The sequence below is a fragment of the Microchirus variegatus genome, assembly GCF_963457635.1.
Source record: "Microchirus variegatus genome assembly, chromosome: 1".
In the NCBI taxonomy this organism is placed as follows: domain Eukaryota; kingdom Metazoa; phylum Chordata; class Actinopteri; order Pleuronectiformes; family Soleidae; genus Microchirus; species Microchirus variegatus.
In genome coordinates, this window is record NC_139802.1 from 38,268,692 (window position 1) to 38,284,522 (window position 15,831).

A 15,831-nucleotide genomic window follows, 5' to 3' on the forward strand; every position below is an offset into this window, starting at 1 on the left:
AAATGGCTTGTCATATCGTAAGAAAAAATATATATAGTTCATCATTCAAAGTCTGAATCAAATTATTTTGCACAGTATTGTTTAAGAAATGTAAATTTCATATAATAATAATAATAATACTGACATTTGGCCAATTGTAGTGCGATTATGATTTCTCTTCTTAGCGAGGCCCTAATAATCTATTGTATTTATGACCAATGTGCCTTGAAATCTTATGCTATCATAATATTTTTTGTCCATATGTTGACCTCACTCTGATCTGTTTATCTAGCAGGGGAGTTGAAGCCGGAGGTGGTGAACCTCACCATCTCTGACTTTACATGGGACAGCTTCACTGCGTCATGGAGCCCCAGGGGTGGGGAATTTGATGGCTTTGTTATTGAGGTAACAAACCTGGACAATTTCGTAGAGAGCCAGAACCTCACACTGTCCGGAGATGCGTTAAGTCTGGGACTCTCTGGGCTGAATCCCAACACCAGCTACATGGTTGGCCTGTTTGGAATGTATCAGGGCTCTGTCCTTGAACCTGTGTACATTGAAGCCACCACAGGTACCTGCAACTTGCCTTGTTGCAGAGTTTTGTCTTCTTAACTCTTTGGCTTTCCTGTCCTTCCTTCCACTGATTTGTTTCAGTTCATATACTATGTGAAGCAGACACAGACATGACTCTGCTGCTGACAGTGGATCACCGGCACCTCGCTGCATGAACTGAGAACAACATAACAACTCTTAATTCCTGTTTTGTCATCACTGTTCAACACTCCAGCCACAGTGTACTGTACTGCTTCATCTTAACCTACATGCCATGAACCATTCTTTACCCTCCAGCCACTGTTTCTGTCTAGCTGAGAGAGGGGCTCGGTGATGTGTGCCTTTGTCTCATCACTGTAGCCAAGCAGACGCCCCCTCAAATGTTCATTCTTACCCCCGGACTGCTGCCTTCATCCCAGTTACTGTACCAAAGTGCATGAAGCTCCTACCCCAACCCTCCACCCTCTACCATCCCCTGCATCGTGGTCAGGTTTGATGCTGATGCGCTGCAATGATTGAAAAAGCAAAGCAATAACTTACACTCTCCCCTGCCTGTCACACAGTGACAGTGCAAACGACCATCTCATTTCATCCTCATTCAGTGTGTTTGATTGATTAACCTTGAAGGATCATTTGCCCATGGGTGTGTACAGTAAAGTGCTCACAGTATGAGTGAGTTTTAGTGGCATTTGAGTTCTGTCAGTTTGTGTGAATGAAACTGAGATAGTTTTGTCCTTCCAGATAAACGTTTATTTTCACACAACCTCAAAGTAAATCTCATTTCCTTTTGAACTACTAGGTGGCAAATGATTAAAACGTCTTGTCCTTTTTCAGGTAAAATGCTAATACTTTAATTAGCAGTTAACAGTAATGCAAACCTGTTTGACTAACATTTCTTTTGCCTGCTTGCATGTAATTGACTATAGTTATTGCATGTAAAAAAAAAACAATCTTGTATTTAATTGAACTTTCTGTGGCAGTCCTACTCTGTTGGGAACTTCTCTGCTCTAATATTATGCAGAATTGATTCTGTATGTAATCAAACCCTGCTCCTTATGCATGAAAAATACTTTTGTTCTATTATATTTATTCCTTAACCACATTTTCACTTTTTAAATCCACACTTGCAGGCCAATATTTTTTGCTATTCACCACAAAGACTCATAAATTCATTTCTATTAAGGAAACAAATAGATGTAATTGGTTTAAAAATCAGCCGCTCCATTAGTAACGGTAGTAGACTTTCTATATGCATTTTATTTAAAACCTATGCATTATGTCTTTTATTAAGCCAGTCACACTATCAGGGACTGCAAGATGATGGTGGTGAGTTTCATTAGATGAATCAATCTAAGCAGCTGCCATTTACACATTTTCTATTTTAAGTCAGACGTGTTGTTCAACTTGGTTTTGATGAAAATCTAACGATGGTTTCTCTCTTTAGTGAATGAGCCAGTGGTTGGCAAACTATATCTGTCAAACTTAACATCAGAGAGCTTTTCAGTCTTCTGGAACAGCTCTGAAGGAGAGTTTGATGGTTTTATCCTGGAGATTATTGATTCTGACTGGCTGATGGAGCCAGCGGAATATAACATATCACACAATGTAAAGTCCCATGATGTCACAGGGCTCAGGCCCAGCACTGATTACATAGCCTACCTCTATGGGACATACAAGGGATCTCGAACAAGTGCTGTCAGTATTGTTGCATCAACAGGTATTTTGATTCTGTTTGTCTTTATTATGAGTTTTAAAATATATGGGGCTGTATAAAATGACTTATAATGACATATGCTATATTATAAAGTTAAAGTCCGGGCCTGCATGTCTACAGCAAACTTCTAAAAAGAGACTAATACATGCTTTCTCTTGCTCTAAATGATTTTATTCTATATTTCTCTCTCTCCTGTAGCTGAAGAGCCTGATTTGTCCAGGCTAGTTGTTTCTAACATTACCTCAGACAGATTCTCTCTGTCATGGCGAACACGAGAAACGGAGTTTGATAACTTTATTGTAGAAGTCAGAGAGACTGCTTTGCCATCGCAGGCGATGGGGCGCGCTCTACCAGGAGACGTTCGTGCCACAGTCATGGCCGGGCTCAAAGCGAGCACTAGCTACAACATAAAGCTGTACGCCGGCTCTGGTGGCCAGAACACACAGCCCCTATTTGCTGTAGCTACAACAGGTATCGCATCACATGTTTGCCTTGACACTGCATGCACCAAACACATTGTTGCGTTCAAGCATAACTGAAAAGCTGCATGTTCTGTCTTTTATTCAGAGGATGTCCCACATATGGGGCCTATAGGTGCTTCATCTACGAGTCCACATAATCTCAGTGTGTCCTGGAGCACTGTGTCAGGCCATTTTGATGAGTTTGTTATCCGGGTCAGTGACTCCGCGCAGCAGTCTGATCCGCTGGAGTTCAGACTGCCTGGTGAAATCCGTAACATTACAGTCCCTAACCTGATGGACGCCACAGGCTATGACATTGAACTGTATGGTATTTCTCATGGGCGCCACACTCCTTCTGTGTTAGCTCACGCCATCACAGGTACTATGTATTTTACTCATAATTTGAATTCCTATTCCTATTACTTGCATTTGTTATTGAAAACAGTGTGTTTCAAAATACCCAGATGCAATTACATTAAATATTTTACAGTATTAATGCCTTTTTTCTGCAGAGATAAACTCTAAGATGCATTAAAAGAAAACTTCACTTGCATCACAAGCAGGTTTTAAAAAAAATGTAATATGGCACCTAACACTATTGAATTTATTATGCCCTAAGCTGATAGACGAGCGTGCACAATTTATCCCATCTTGTGTGAAAAGCTTTCACAGTATAGCCTAACATGTTCTTTTTGTAGTTGATTCATTTTATGTTAATTTAATGAATTACAACTGTGAAAAAGGACTGATTGAGAACTTTTGACACTTCAGATGTCTGCAACGATACTAAGCGTTAGAAGACATCATGTGATCCTTAGCACTACATTTAAATATTGGAGTTGATATCATATCCATGAAGCTTTTGTCTGCCAATGGTCTGGAGAAGCATTTAAGTGGTGATGTACACATCACAGCCTCATTCCCACATTCACCCAGCCCTTTTCATCTGTTTATTTGTGATCATAGTGAAGTGATCGTAAACTTAAATTCAAGGTTCAAAATGTTGCTTTTACAAGTTGCATGCATTTTCTATAGTCTGTAGCAGAAATATCAAGCAGTCTGATGCATGTCAAATTTGCCCTGAATGTGTGGTTGCCTCGAAATCCTGAAGATGTTTTTGTTTTTGTTATTTTTAATCAGGTGACTATAATTTTCTGTCTCTTTAAAGCATTATACCTCACAGTAACATCAAACTATGATTTGCTTTTGCAACCATTGCACCCATTATGCTCCTAATGGAATCTTGTTGCGTTTCCCACGTCTGTTCCCTTTCACCAAACAATGAAACCCACACCCCCGACAGCCTCTTTGCCTAAAGTGGAAAACTTGACCATTTCCAACATAACCCCCTACGGCTTTCGGGTGTCGTGGGAGGTGAGGCAGCAACAGCAGCAGGAGCAGCAGCAGCAGGAAGATTTACCTCCCTCTAGTGGGGGTTTCAGCCAATTTCACATAGTGGTAACAGACTCTGGCTGGCTACTGGAACCTCAGGAGTTCACTGTGCCAGGAAACGAAAGTCACCTGGACATCTGGGGCCTCATCACCGGAATAGGATATGAGGTCAGGCTGACTGGGGTGTCAGAGTCGGGGCTTCTCTCTCGGCCTCTGACTACAGTGGCTGTGACAGGTACAACTCACAGTGGCACTGCAAGGCCCATCGTCTTACTAAAAAGTGCAACTACTGTTCGTATGTGTATGTGTAATCATTAAACCCTGATAGAATTTGAAGCTTCACCTTCATAACCTGGCTGGTCAATATGATATAGATCATACAATTTAAGTTTTCAAATACATTTTTGGCTTGTGTATTATCATATGTTGATGAATGCCATGTTTCCATGGCGATGCTTCAGCTCTGTACTTTTACATAACCCTAACGCCTAAGTCTCTTTTCCAGAATTAACTTTCTTCCATCTTCTGGTATGCAGTTTGCCACCAGTAGGAGGAGATGTGGAGCTCTCATGTTTTTTTTCTTATTCCTCTAAAATATGAACAAGCTCGGATGTTTGTTTTCATATTTTAAAGTGCATGTGTTCTCCTTCAGATCACATCTTTTAAAGTTAATTTTCATGCTGTTGCCTTTTTATGAAGGCGTATCTGTGAATCTTAAACATCTCTATTGAAGAGATATAACCAAGAATATCTGAGGGAGGAAAACACTGACAAATCAACTCATCGACAACCTTAGCATGAAATGTCTAATAATTTAACTTCTAATCTCAGTCGTTTCTTTTTCTATGAATGCACTGAATGCAAGGCTGAGACCGCATGGAGACCTCGTCTCAAACGGAACTTGTTGAAATTGTTCCTACACATTACAATCCCTGCACATAAATGAGCACTTTTTTTTTTTATATCATGTTGCAATTCTCCCAAAAAATTTGCCTGTGTGCCCCCTGCTCTATTTTTAACTCCTCTACACTAACAGATGTCTGATCATGGCAGATTGAGATCCTGCCAGCTGGAAACCTTTCCGACTGCTGACTTCTTCCAAACTGATCTTTGCTTTGGCTCTCTCTCCAAAGCTGATGAGTATTTCTGGGGAAAAAAGCCAAAAGCCCTCTACAACATTGTTTCCTTGTCTAAACAGAGGCAGAGCCGGAGGTGGACCATCTCTTTGTCTCAGACGTCACTGCTGACAGCTTCCGTCTGTCATGGGCGGCGGATGAAGACCTGTTTGACAGATTTGTGATCAAAATAAGAGACAGCAAACGATTGTCCCATCCTCAAGAGTACAGCGTCCGTGGTGATGAACGTACCAAGGTTTTAACTGGACTCATGAGTGCCACGGAGTATGAAATCGAGCTTTATGGTGTCGGTCTGGACCATCGCTCCCAACCTATCACTGGGGTTGCTCAGACAGGTACAAGAAAACACTACAAACTGAACATACTAAATCTAATTTTTCCACAGTACCACAAATGTTTTACTTTAAATTTAGCTCCATGTCTTTCTCCTCCACTTGAATTTGAAACCCTCAAACTGAGGGTGCCTTCTTTTGTCTTATTTCATCACTTTACCTTGTTTTTCCTGTCTGCATTTGCATTCTACCAGGCCTGAGCACTCCACGAGGACTTCACTTTTCTGAAGTGACCGACTCTTCAGCCGTAGTTCACTGGTCCATGTCTTCCTCTTCTGTGGATAACTACCGCATCACCTATGTGCCCTATGAAGGAGGTAAGCTACATTGGTGTGTGCAGTAGATGAGGAGCCAGAGTACAGCTCAGTTATGAAAAGTGCAATGAAAATTCATCCTGTAAAAAGATATGACTCATCTAATTGATGTACAATGCTGTGGGACTCAGGCAAAGTCTACACCCAACTAATGGAAATGGCTATAAAGTGCTCAAGACGGCCACAAGAGGGCCCTCACACACTTGATGATTTCACAGTGGAATGGTCCTCAGCACTCACTGATTTATTACAAACACACCTCAAATTCTGCGAGTTTGGAAACTGGGGCATTCTGTAGTGATGTAGCCATAGATGAGCAGTTGTGAGCACCCACTGTGTGGGTTTGTGTAAAAATAAATGCACACACACACGCACACCAGCAATCTGAGCTCATGAACATCCTGTATTTGTTCAACAAGTGATACAGTTTGCTTGGATTGAGCTCTGTAAGAATCTTCTCTCTGATTGCAGTCACCATAATAGAAGCATTCCAGAGTTATTTTCTCTTTCACACTGCTGAATGTGAAGATTTTAGTCCAGGACATGCATTCTGCTACCCACAGGAAGCCCCATGGCCGTGTCTGTGGACGGCAGTGTGTTTGAGGCTTTGCTGCCCAACATGATCCCTGGCAAGACTTACCAAGTGACTGTCACTGCTGTGAAGGGTCTGGAGGAAAGTGACGCCAGCACTGACACGATAACCACAGGTTTGCTTTTGCGCGTACATTCTCAGTAATGTCTGCGTCAGTCCAACTCGTGTCATTGGAGTAATTTCTTAGAAAATTGAATTAAAGCCATTTCCTTGGTGTTCCTGTTTGTGTCTTCCAGCTTTGGACAGACCTCAGGGTCTGATTGCACTCAATGTCACCGACACCTCAGCCTTGCTGCTGTGGCAACCATCTGTGGCCACTGTTGATGGCTACGTCATTACGTACACTACTGATTCAGGTGAGGTTTTTGTCTTTCTGGTTCTTTCACAGTAATGTTGATTTGATTTTCATTAACACATGATGAAAGCAGCAAGAGTGGTGCATTTTAAGAAGCAACATAAAGTTTTTGGGCGATAAATCAGTGAAGCAAAGGTTGCATTACTTTGAGAATCATGTGACTGGATCAGCTGATGCCCATGTCCCTTACTTTGCCTCATAGTGCTGCCAGTGGTGGAGCATGTTTCTGGAAACACAGTGGAGTTTGAGATGGGTTCTCTGGTTCCTGGAACCCACTACACAGTTGCAGTTCACGCTATGAAAGCAGCACTGAAGAGTGACGCTGCACTGACTGAATTCACCACAGGTGTGTTTAGACAAAACTATCTGCATAAACACTGTAGCACCAGAATCAGGAAGTATGTCCTTTAAAATGTTCCTTTTTAAATTAACCAGACAAAGCAAACACTTACCATCGAAATCTGCAGCTGCTTTGGCTTTATTAAACTTCAACTTTCAGCTTTACTGTTTTGGTTTACTCTCGCCATTCTTCCTGTGTTGTTATCTGCCACACAGTTAACTGTTTTTGGACGAATATGTTTTTTGTATTCTCAATAAGGAACGCCAGGTTTCTTTTTTGTTTGTGTTTTTTTTTTTTTTACCTTTTCTGCCCTAAAAATACCAGCTTAATCCAGGTAAATAACAGAGCTAAAAGTGAATAGATAGTCAATATTGGACTAAAGTTGCCCATGTAACTAGATATCTGTTAAATAGGTTTGTCATATTAAATAAATAAACATTAAATAAGGTACTAATGGTTCACAATGCTGTTTTTACAGCACAGCCAAATAAGTGTACTTGAATTTCATTTTAAATGGTTGTTAAATCTGCAGTGTGACTCTTGTACTTGCAGATGTGGACCCTCCTCGTGATCTGACAGCCATTGACATTCAAACTGACAGTGCTACTCTCACATGGAAACCGCAGCATGCCGCTGTCACTGGTTACACACTCACCTTCTACTCTGCTGATGGTAAATTCAGGGTACGTTCATCCCATCATCATCTGAACCAAAATATATTAACTAATGTCCCTGAGGATCAAGTATAATTTTTGTCTTTATATTTTACATTCTTTACATTCATTGTTAATGTAATTTGCAGTCAAACATCCACTTATTATATTAAAATATGTAATATTGTTGAAACGGTGCTGCACTCCATAACTGCTGTGTCTGTGTGTATTCAGGAAGTGGTGCTCAGCCCGACGGCCTCCTCTTACAGCATGGTTCAGCTAACCGGTTCTACAGAATACAGTGTGAGTCTTCGGGCCATCGCTGGAGCGCAGAGGAGTCGACATGTAACCACTGTCTTCACAACCAGTAAGCATGGAAACACACACACAGAACTGCATTTTACTTTTTACTTTACTACATGTGGTGTATGATGTACTTATAAAACATCTGTATTAAAAAAAGAAAAGAAAAACAGATACAAAAATGGAGAAGTTTGAAAATACTGCTGGTTCTGTTTTGGTTTGAAATCTCTGGGGGCTGCGTTTCAAGTTGAATGGGCGAAAACGGAGACCTTTGGAAATGATGACGCAGTTACCTGCATGGATTTCCTTACTGGTTCTTATCAGCTTATCTGCTGTGAAATAAAGGTTCCATGAGCGCACTCACTTTCAGTTTCACCTCGTCATCAGTCTAATAAAAACACCCTTGGTCTGCTTCTCACCATTGTGACCTCTCGTTAGACGTATTCTCAGACGCAGATTACTCCCCCACACCAGTGAGCTCAGCTTATTCTATATTTCACCCACAGAACAACAAGAACGGAATAGTCTCCCTCGCTTTTCTCATCTTTTGACCTCTCACATTCATCATTGTGACTTAACTATACATTGATTAAAAGTGGCTCCACCTCAACAATGCAGCAGCAGAAGCAGTAAACTGAGGCTTCCTCATCAATGATGACTGTCTAATAGTGTAACATAGTGGAATATACATTAGATTTTCTGTAAAAACCTACATGAGTGGGGAAAAAATAACTAAAAAATATAGTTGCTGAGTAAAAAATTATGAAATTATTCCAGGGACAGAGCAATAAAAGGGGAATTGTTCCCCTCCCTTTTGTCATCTCTTGACCCCTGACATTTATCTTGTGTGAACCACACATTGATTAAAAGTGGCTCCACCTCAACAATCATCCAGCAGCAGTAAACTGAGGCTTCCTCAGTCTTGGTGACTGTCTAACAAAGTAACACCGCCAAAAAACCCTTTACCTTTACTGTTAAGTATATAAACGTTAGATTTTAATTTGTAATATTGTCATTCTGCAGTCTTGCTGCTTCTACCTCCAGTAGTGTATTTTATTCAAAGGAACTTGTGAATGATTGTGTAACAGTCTATTCTCTCATGTGATACTCCTGTCAGATCACATTTGCTTATTTTACACAATTAGAGTGAAAAATAATCCAAGCTGAACAGCTGCTGATGGAAAATAATTTTTTTCTTTTCCATGGTTCTTGCTCTTTCACAATTCTGTACATTAAGCCATCCCATGTGTGCTTTTTTATGAAGCATCTGTGTCCTCTGAGGTCTCGAGGATAATGTCTTTTTAATGTGTGCTTTTCAGTCGGACAGTTGTTCAGACGGCCCAGAGACTGTGCTCAGATATTACTGAACGGAGAGACGATTTCTGGTCTGTACACCGTCTATGTGGGAGGAGAGGAAACTCAGCCATTGCAGGTTTACTGTGACATGACCACAAATGGGGGCGGATGGCTGGTGAGTTAAAAAAAAAAAAAACCTGCTGGAAACCAATTAAAAGCAATTATAAAACCCTATTTCATATTTAATTACATGTAATCTCACCGGTTACGCAACAGCTGTTTTTCTAATGACAAACAGCATCGCGGAGCCCTCAGCTGTGAATCTCGTTGTTGTTGTTGTTGTGAGGCTGATGTGACACTTACGAAAGTTTTTCCTCAGGTTTTACTCCGACGCCAGAGTGGAAAGCTGGAATTCTTCAGGAACTGGAAGAACTACACTGCTGGCTTTGGTAACATGAATGATGAGTTCTGGCTCGGTAAGAACATTCGTCTTCTACCACGTGTCTCTCCCTCTCCACACTGACTCAGAGCCATTAAATCTTTTTATTGCACCAATATACACTCTAAAGTTAATATGTCGATGAATTCAAACTGCTGGAGAAAAGTGTTCAGCCCAGTGTAAAAACCATTTTGGCAAATAGTTTGATCATAAAGATAGACTAAATGAAACTTTTACATAATGGAAAAAACAATGAAACCAATAAACATTATTCTTGGCGGGAAAATAACAGAATTAAAAGATTAAATGGATAATATGTTCAGTATTTCAACAGTGAAGCAAATACATGGTAATTGCTTCAGAGTAAGAAATGGCTATATTGAATTAAAAGCTACAGAGTATTTAATGACATGCCACTTAAAAATATAATATAATATAATCGCCATAAACGTTACATTACTTTTTCCTTTTATAAATTTGTCAACAAGTATTCCGTGTGTGTGTTCCAGGTCTATCTAACCTCCACAAAATCACCTCCTCTGGTCATTACGAGCTACGAGTGGACATGAGGGACAAGGACAAGTCGGTGTACGCTCAGTATGACAAGCTCACGATCGCAGAACCAAGAACGCGATATAAACTCTACGTCGGCGCATACAGTGGAACAGCAGGTAGGTATCACTTTAAAGCATAAAGATCAGCGAGTTTACATCCACTTGTTGATAACATAGGTTTTCAGTTCATTCAGCAAATTAAAAAAAAAAGGCAGATGACTGAAAGAAAAGGCCAAAGCTACTGTGTATAAATGGAAAAAGACTTAAGAATAAATCATGAACACAGGTGGGTGGCAGAGATGAAAAGTAGCAGCTTTTGTATCAAACGGGTGAGAAGATCAATCAGAAACATCCTTAATTTATTCAAGAAAAGTCAGTGTTGTATATACATGGTTTCTTTATTTAAAGGTATAGTTTTACATGTTTTTTTGCTTAAAGGTTCCATATTATGCAAAATGAACTTTTGAATCATTTAAATCCTTATATTTGGGACTCTGGAGGCCCTATTAGTTGCCAAAGTGTGAAAAAAGATGACTCACTCGTGTTTTTGTGGTCCTCAGTCTAAGTACAGGAGATAAAACATGCGATGTTGACTTCTGCACTCATTGGGACGTCACAAGACGCTAAATTCCTAGATTTGTTGTTTCGCGGAGCTCCGCTTTGTCCATAAAACATGTGAGAGTGCTGGCGAGGGCAACGGTATCCGAAAACCGGAAATCCGTGAAGTGAGTTCTATTCTTGGCTCCACAGTGCAGCACAGAGTTCTACACAAACTTCCAGCCTCAGAGGATTTATCTGTCCAGTGGATACATGTTATATATGACGGCAATGTGCCTGCGAGAGCCTGCAAATGATCACTTTTCCAAATGCTAACTGCTGTTAGCTATCTTATGTGGCTGATGTCATTTCCTGTCCCCTTTTTTTTTACCACAAAAGTGCCAAAAAATGGAAACTATGTATTCCAACTCTCTCCTCTCGCCGGCTTCCTGCAAAACCACGAGCGACATTACCGTAATTACCACAATGTTGACTTTCATGGATTTTTCTCGAAAGCACAAACCGTTGCGTAATTACGGTAATGCAAAGTGCGCTTGTGCAAACATGTCATTTGCGACACACTCCTTTTCTCCTCCAAGTGCTGAGTTCCTGGTTTTGTGGAGAATTAAAATGTGACAATGCAACATTTACATCTTTACTGTATGGATGCTGTGCAGATGAATTTGTGTTAGCCGTTTTCTCCTTCATGCACAGACTTACTTACGTAAAGTGGGTTTCTCTCAATGCTTTAGATAATCAATCAGCAGTGTAGTGTTTCATTTATCTCACATGTGTCTGTTCACTGAGTCAATAATCAACTGGCGAGCTTCACTGATCAGTTCCTGTCTTTATCAGGTGACTCCTTGACTTACCACCAGGGTCGACCCTTCTCCACCTATGACAACGATAACGATATCGCTGTCACCAACTGCGCCTTGTCCTACAAAGGTGCTTTTTGGTACAAAAACTGTCATCGAGTCAACCTCATGGGGAAATATGGCGACAGCAGCCACAGTAAGGTACGTACAGTTCATACTTTTCTATTTCATCATCAATGAAATCAACCTGTTGATGGGTTTATTTATAGGTTTCAGTCAATAGTTTCAACTTGTATTCAAGTTGTGTAGTTTGTGGTGTCAGAGTACCACAGATGACTAATTCTCCTACATTAGAGGTTGGGGGCAGTTCCTCATGGAAGGCTTTTAACCTGCTTTTACTAGTATTTCAACCTCACTTGTTATTCGGACTGATAAACATGTAAATAAAAATCAGCAAAAGCATTTGAGGCAAGGCATGTTTGGTCTGTTTATTTCTTCTTTTTTTGGAGAACAATATTTGTTACACAGTTGGAGAATTATGTCTTTGAAATGAATAGTTAATAAATGGTCTAAAATGAACCAGTATCGTACTAATATCGATATCAGCAGATACTCGAGTTATCGGTATCGCACACATTAAATTTCCTTCTGTTATTTTAGACACTGCAGGATATTTTAATGTTTCTTGTAAATCACAAATTCGGTTTATTACAAATAAGCCACTCTTCAAGCAACTGCTAACTTAGTGCAAAAGAAAAGAATGTGATTTTTATAGAAGAATTTGCTCCATGTCAGTGAATTATAGGCAAAAAATGTTTCTCTTCCTCTGATTTGTGTTCTTTTCCTTCCACAGGGGATCAACTGGTTCCACTGGAAGGGCCACGAACACTCGATTGAATTCGCAGAGATGAAGATCAGACCGGCCAACTTCAAAAATTTAGAAAGCAGAAAAAAACGATCATAGACTCGTTAAAGCTTGTTCTCGTCTCCACCTCGAGCCCCTGCTTCACCAGCCATGTACTTCAATGTTCCCTCATCTCTTAAGTATCCTCTAAATTATTCACAAACCATACTGGCAGTGTTAAATGAACCCGGTAAATTTACAACAAAAATTTGGTTGATTGTGTGTTGTCGTCGTCCCAGTTTGGCTCCTTTTGTGCGAGTGATAATATTTGTGTGTTCTCAGAGTTTCAGTGTGAATGGACATGATATTGGAGTTGTTATTGGGACTTAAACGGCTGTATTCACATGAGAATTCATCGTTAAATTGTGTAAACTGAATCATTAACATGTCAAAGGCACATAGTCAGGGCGTCAGGCCACATCCTTCACATGAAGGGATTCAATTCAGAGTCATTGTGCGATTAATTACTTCACTTTCTCATGACAAACGTCACTAAGGAGTTTCCTGAAAAGAACAGTTATAGGTAAAATAGTGTGATCCATCCGTATACTTTCAATTGTTAAGCACAATCATGACTTTCGATGAGTTTTAAATGGAGTAAATTCTTTTTAAGGAAATTCATATGTAAGTAAAAACAAAACTTATTAAATGACTGTATAAAAACCATGTGATTATCCTGTGATTAGTACCTGGTTTGAATCCAGAAACTGTAATGGAATTATTTGAAATTGACACACATTTTAAAGTGAGGCTTAAATGTATGAAATTATTCTGTGTCCTCAGAAACAATAAAACCATAAAATATGTTTTTGTACAACTGCAGCTGCATTTCAGTCCTCTACTACAATTGAATGAATTTTCAAAACAAACCACAACCCTCAGTTAAAAATGTTCGTTTGATTAAAATATTATGTGAAGTCTATAATTCTGTCCAGCAGATGGCAGCGTTTACTATTTGTAATAATAGTTGTCCATGACAGATTTGGTTAACTGTTGCTAGTCTGGAGAATAGTTTAGAGCAAGAATCATAAATAATTTAAAGTACCATCTTCAGATGTTTAAAAGAAATATGCTTGGTGTTCTTAAAAATGGCCTTTGAAGTTATTTTTAAAAGTCTTGCACCACTCTGTGATGTATTTAATTATGGGAGACATTAAAACTGATCCCAAATACATTTGTATCAGAGTATACTACTTTTCATCTTGCTGTAGGTCCAGCAATAACTCATTTTTAAGTTGGGTGGGTCAATGTTTTGCCATGTTTATGGGTGCGAGCTGTGTTTATGGATTATCATGTATATGTCATCTTGAATTTGCAGAAATTACGGATACAAATGCATAAATGTTACTACATTCATGGTCCTAAATTGAATTCTCAGATTTGTGTCATATACAGAAACCTTGTTGTAGCAGAGAATACATTCTCCAGGTGGACAGCAAATAAAATATTGGTCAATGTTATTGCTGGAGGAAGTCTTTTAATTTTGGCTCATATAGAGTTTAATGTGAAGGCTGTTAATCATACTCGTTATATTGAGTAAATGTTTCCTTTTCCCCCCCTTAAAAGATATACAATCAAGTGCATCTACGTTCCTTTTCCAGGATCTTAAAATGTAATTTCAGGATTTCAATATCAGGCAGGTGACCCAGTGATCTATTGCTTCTTTGTTTACTTGTAGCACGAGTCATTCATCTTGATCTGGAGCCACTTCCATGTCCTCTCTGCACCTCATTCACACTTTAATGGGCACATTTCGGGGCCCCTCGCGTACGACGCTCGCAGAGAAGACGTGAGAGTAGCGAGAATAGAACCGAGTGTGAGATCTCGTAATGATCACAGCTTTGGTTGTCTCGGTGTTCATGCTCAGGCTGACCCTCGCACGTTTTAGGGGAAGCACGTCTTCCTCGACCGCTGGAAGTTTTTGAGAACGTCATGTTTGAAAACGACAGCGAGGAATGCGAAGACGAGTTACGAGACGCAAGGTTGTTGCCTGGCACAGAGCTGGGAGTTTTCCGCACCAAGTTCAAGATTTAGAAATAACTTGCCCTGGATTTACACCTATGCATATCCCTGAGATCTAATTTCTGCCTGAGATGTTTCTAAATAAGGAGGTCATGATTCAAGTGTCCTTGTAATAGCTTCATAGTGATGGATACTCAAATAAAACCTCTGCAGTGAGCTCATCCCTTTAGTGTTTATAAAGAGTTGTCTGGCACTTGTCTATTAAAAACAAATTCTGCTGCAAAAAAAGAAAAAAAGTTCATGATCTCTTTTTATCCCGTGGTGATGACACATGCTCGCTGGTGTTGAAAATAAATGATTAGCCTTCTCCGTCGGTTAACTTGGTGAAAAGGATGGCTGCTGTTTGGGGCTGTAAAACAATGTCAGTTTCTGAAAACTTTTCATGTGGGTCAAATTAGAGTTATGTCTCTTTGGCGCACTTTGATTCAGACTGAACAGCTGTTTGATTTTCCATGATACTCATGGTCTCAGGAGGCTGAATGCCCCTGATTCCCTGGGTGAGTTTTCCTGTCGTGCTATACCAAAAGGTCAAGTGTCCACTTATCCAGTGAAATATATAAGAGTGATGTACATGTTTTCTCAGAAAATAAATCATAATGGCATCTATAACAAGGGCCCTCGCGTCCCCCGCGCAAATCGGGGAGTGCAGCAGTTCCCTGACCTCACTGTCTCATTCAACATTCTTCACTTTTATTCGTTAATCCCTTCAAAAATGACCTCTAAGCTACAGAATAATAACAAGTAAGAGGGCGCTTGCGGTTTCGTGGCCAAATGGCGGCTAAATTAAAAATGGCCGGCTTCCTGTTGGGTCAAGTTTGTGTCCTTACACGTGTTTGGGGTCGTTCTCTTGTGTCACATATGAAGTTTTGCAGCGATCGGTCAATGCATAGGGAAGTTATACGGGCACTTCCTGTTTCTTGGTGAATGGTAGAAATTAGCCAAAATTGGTGGTTGCCAATGGTTGCCGTGGCCACGCCCCTTTTTGAATCCGCTAAGGCTTTGCCTTTGATGTGTTTAGTCCAAATTGACACTTTTTTAAGTTTGTAAATATCGTACAAAGCGTGCAAGTGGCCAAGATGAACGCCAAATTCAAAATGGCCGACTTCCTGTTGAGTGGGGGCCGTGGTCCCAATGGACT

At 40.1% G+C, this 15,831-nt stretch overlaps 1 protein-coding gene across 3 annotated transcripts in view; it reads left to right on the top strand.

The window, feature by feature from the left end:
- tnca (tenascin Ca) overlaps positions 1 to 14,826 on the top strand; it is a 32,756-nt gene extending 17,930 nt beyond the window's left edge. For 2 of the 3 annotated variants that reach the window (XM_083889713.1, XM_083889714.1), the window contains 13 exons: positions 272 to 550; positions 5,297 to 5,569; positions 5,761 to 5,883; positions 6,444 to 6,587; positions 6,709 to 6,828; positions 7,030 to 7,173; positions 7,720 to 7,850; positions 8,055 to 8,187; positions 9,443 to 9,594; positions 9,799 to 9,895; positions 10,368 to 10,529; positions 11,805 to 11,968; positions 12,621 to 14,826. In XM_083889713.1, coding sequence (XP_083745839.1) covers positions 272 to 550; positions 5,297 to 5,569; positions 5,761 to 5,883; positions 6,444 to 6,587; positions 6,709 to 6,828; positions 7,030 to 7,173; positions 7,720 to 7,850; positions 8,055 to 8,187; positions 9,443 to 9,594; positions 9,799 to 9,895; positions 10,368 to 10,529; positions 11,805 to 11,968; positions 12,621 to 12,731 — 2,033 coding nt within the window. In that variant the 3' untranslated portion in view covers positions 12,732 to 14,826. Of the gene's footprint in view, positions 1 to 271; positions 551 to 1,975; positions 2,249 to 2,443; positions 2,717 to 2,812; positions 3,086 to 4,009; positions 4,334 to 5,296; positions 5,570 to 5,760; positions 5,884 to 6,443; positions 6,588 to 6,708; positions 6,829 to 7,029; positions 7,174 to 7,719; positions 7,851 to 8,054; positions 8,188 to 9,442; positions 9,595 to 9,798; positions 9,896 to 10,367; positions 10,530 to 11,804; positions 11,969 to 12,620 lie in introns of all 3 variants that reach the window. The other variant, XM_083889715.1, reaches the window with a different exon arrangement.
- Positions 14,827 to 15,831: the final 1,005 nt, after the last annotated feature.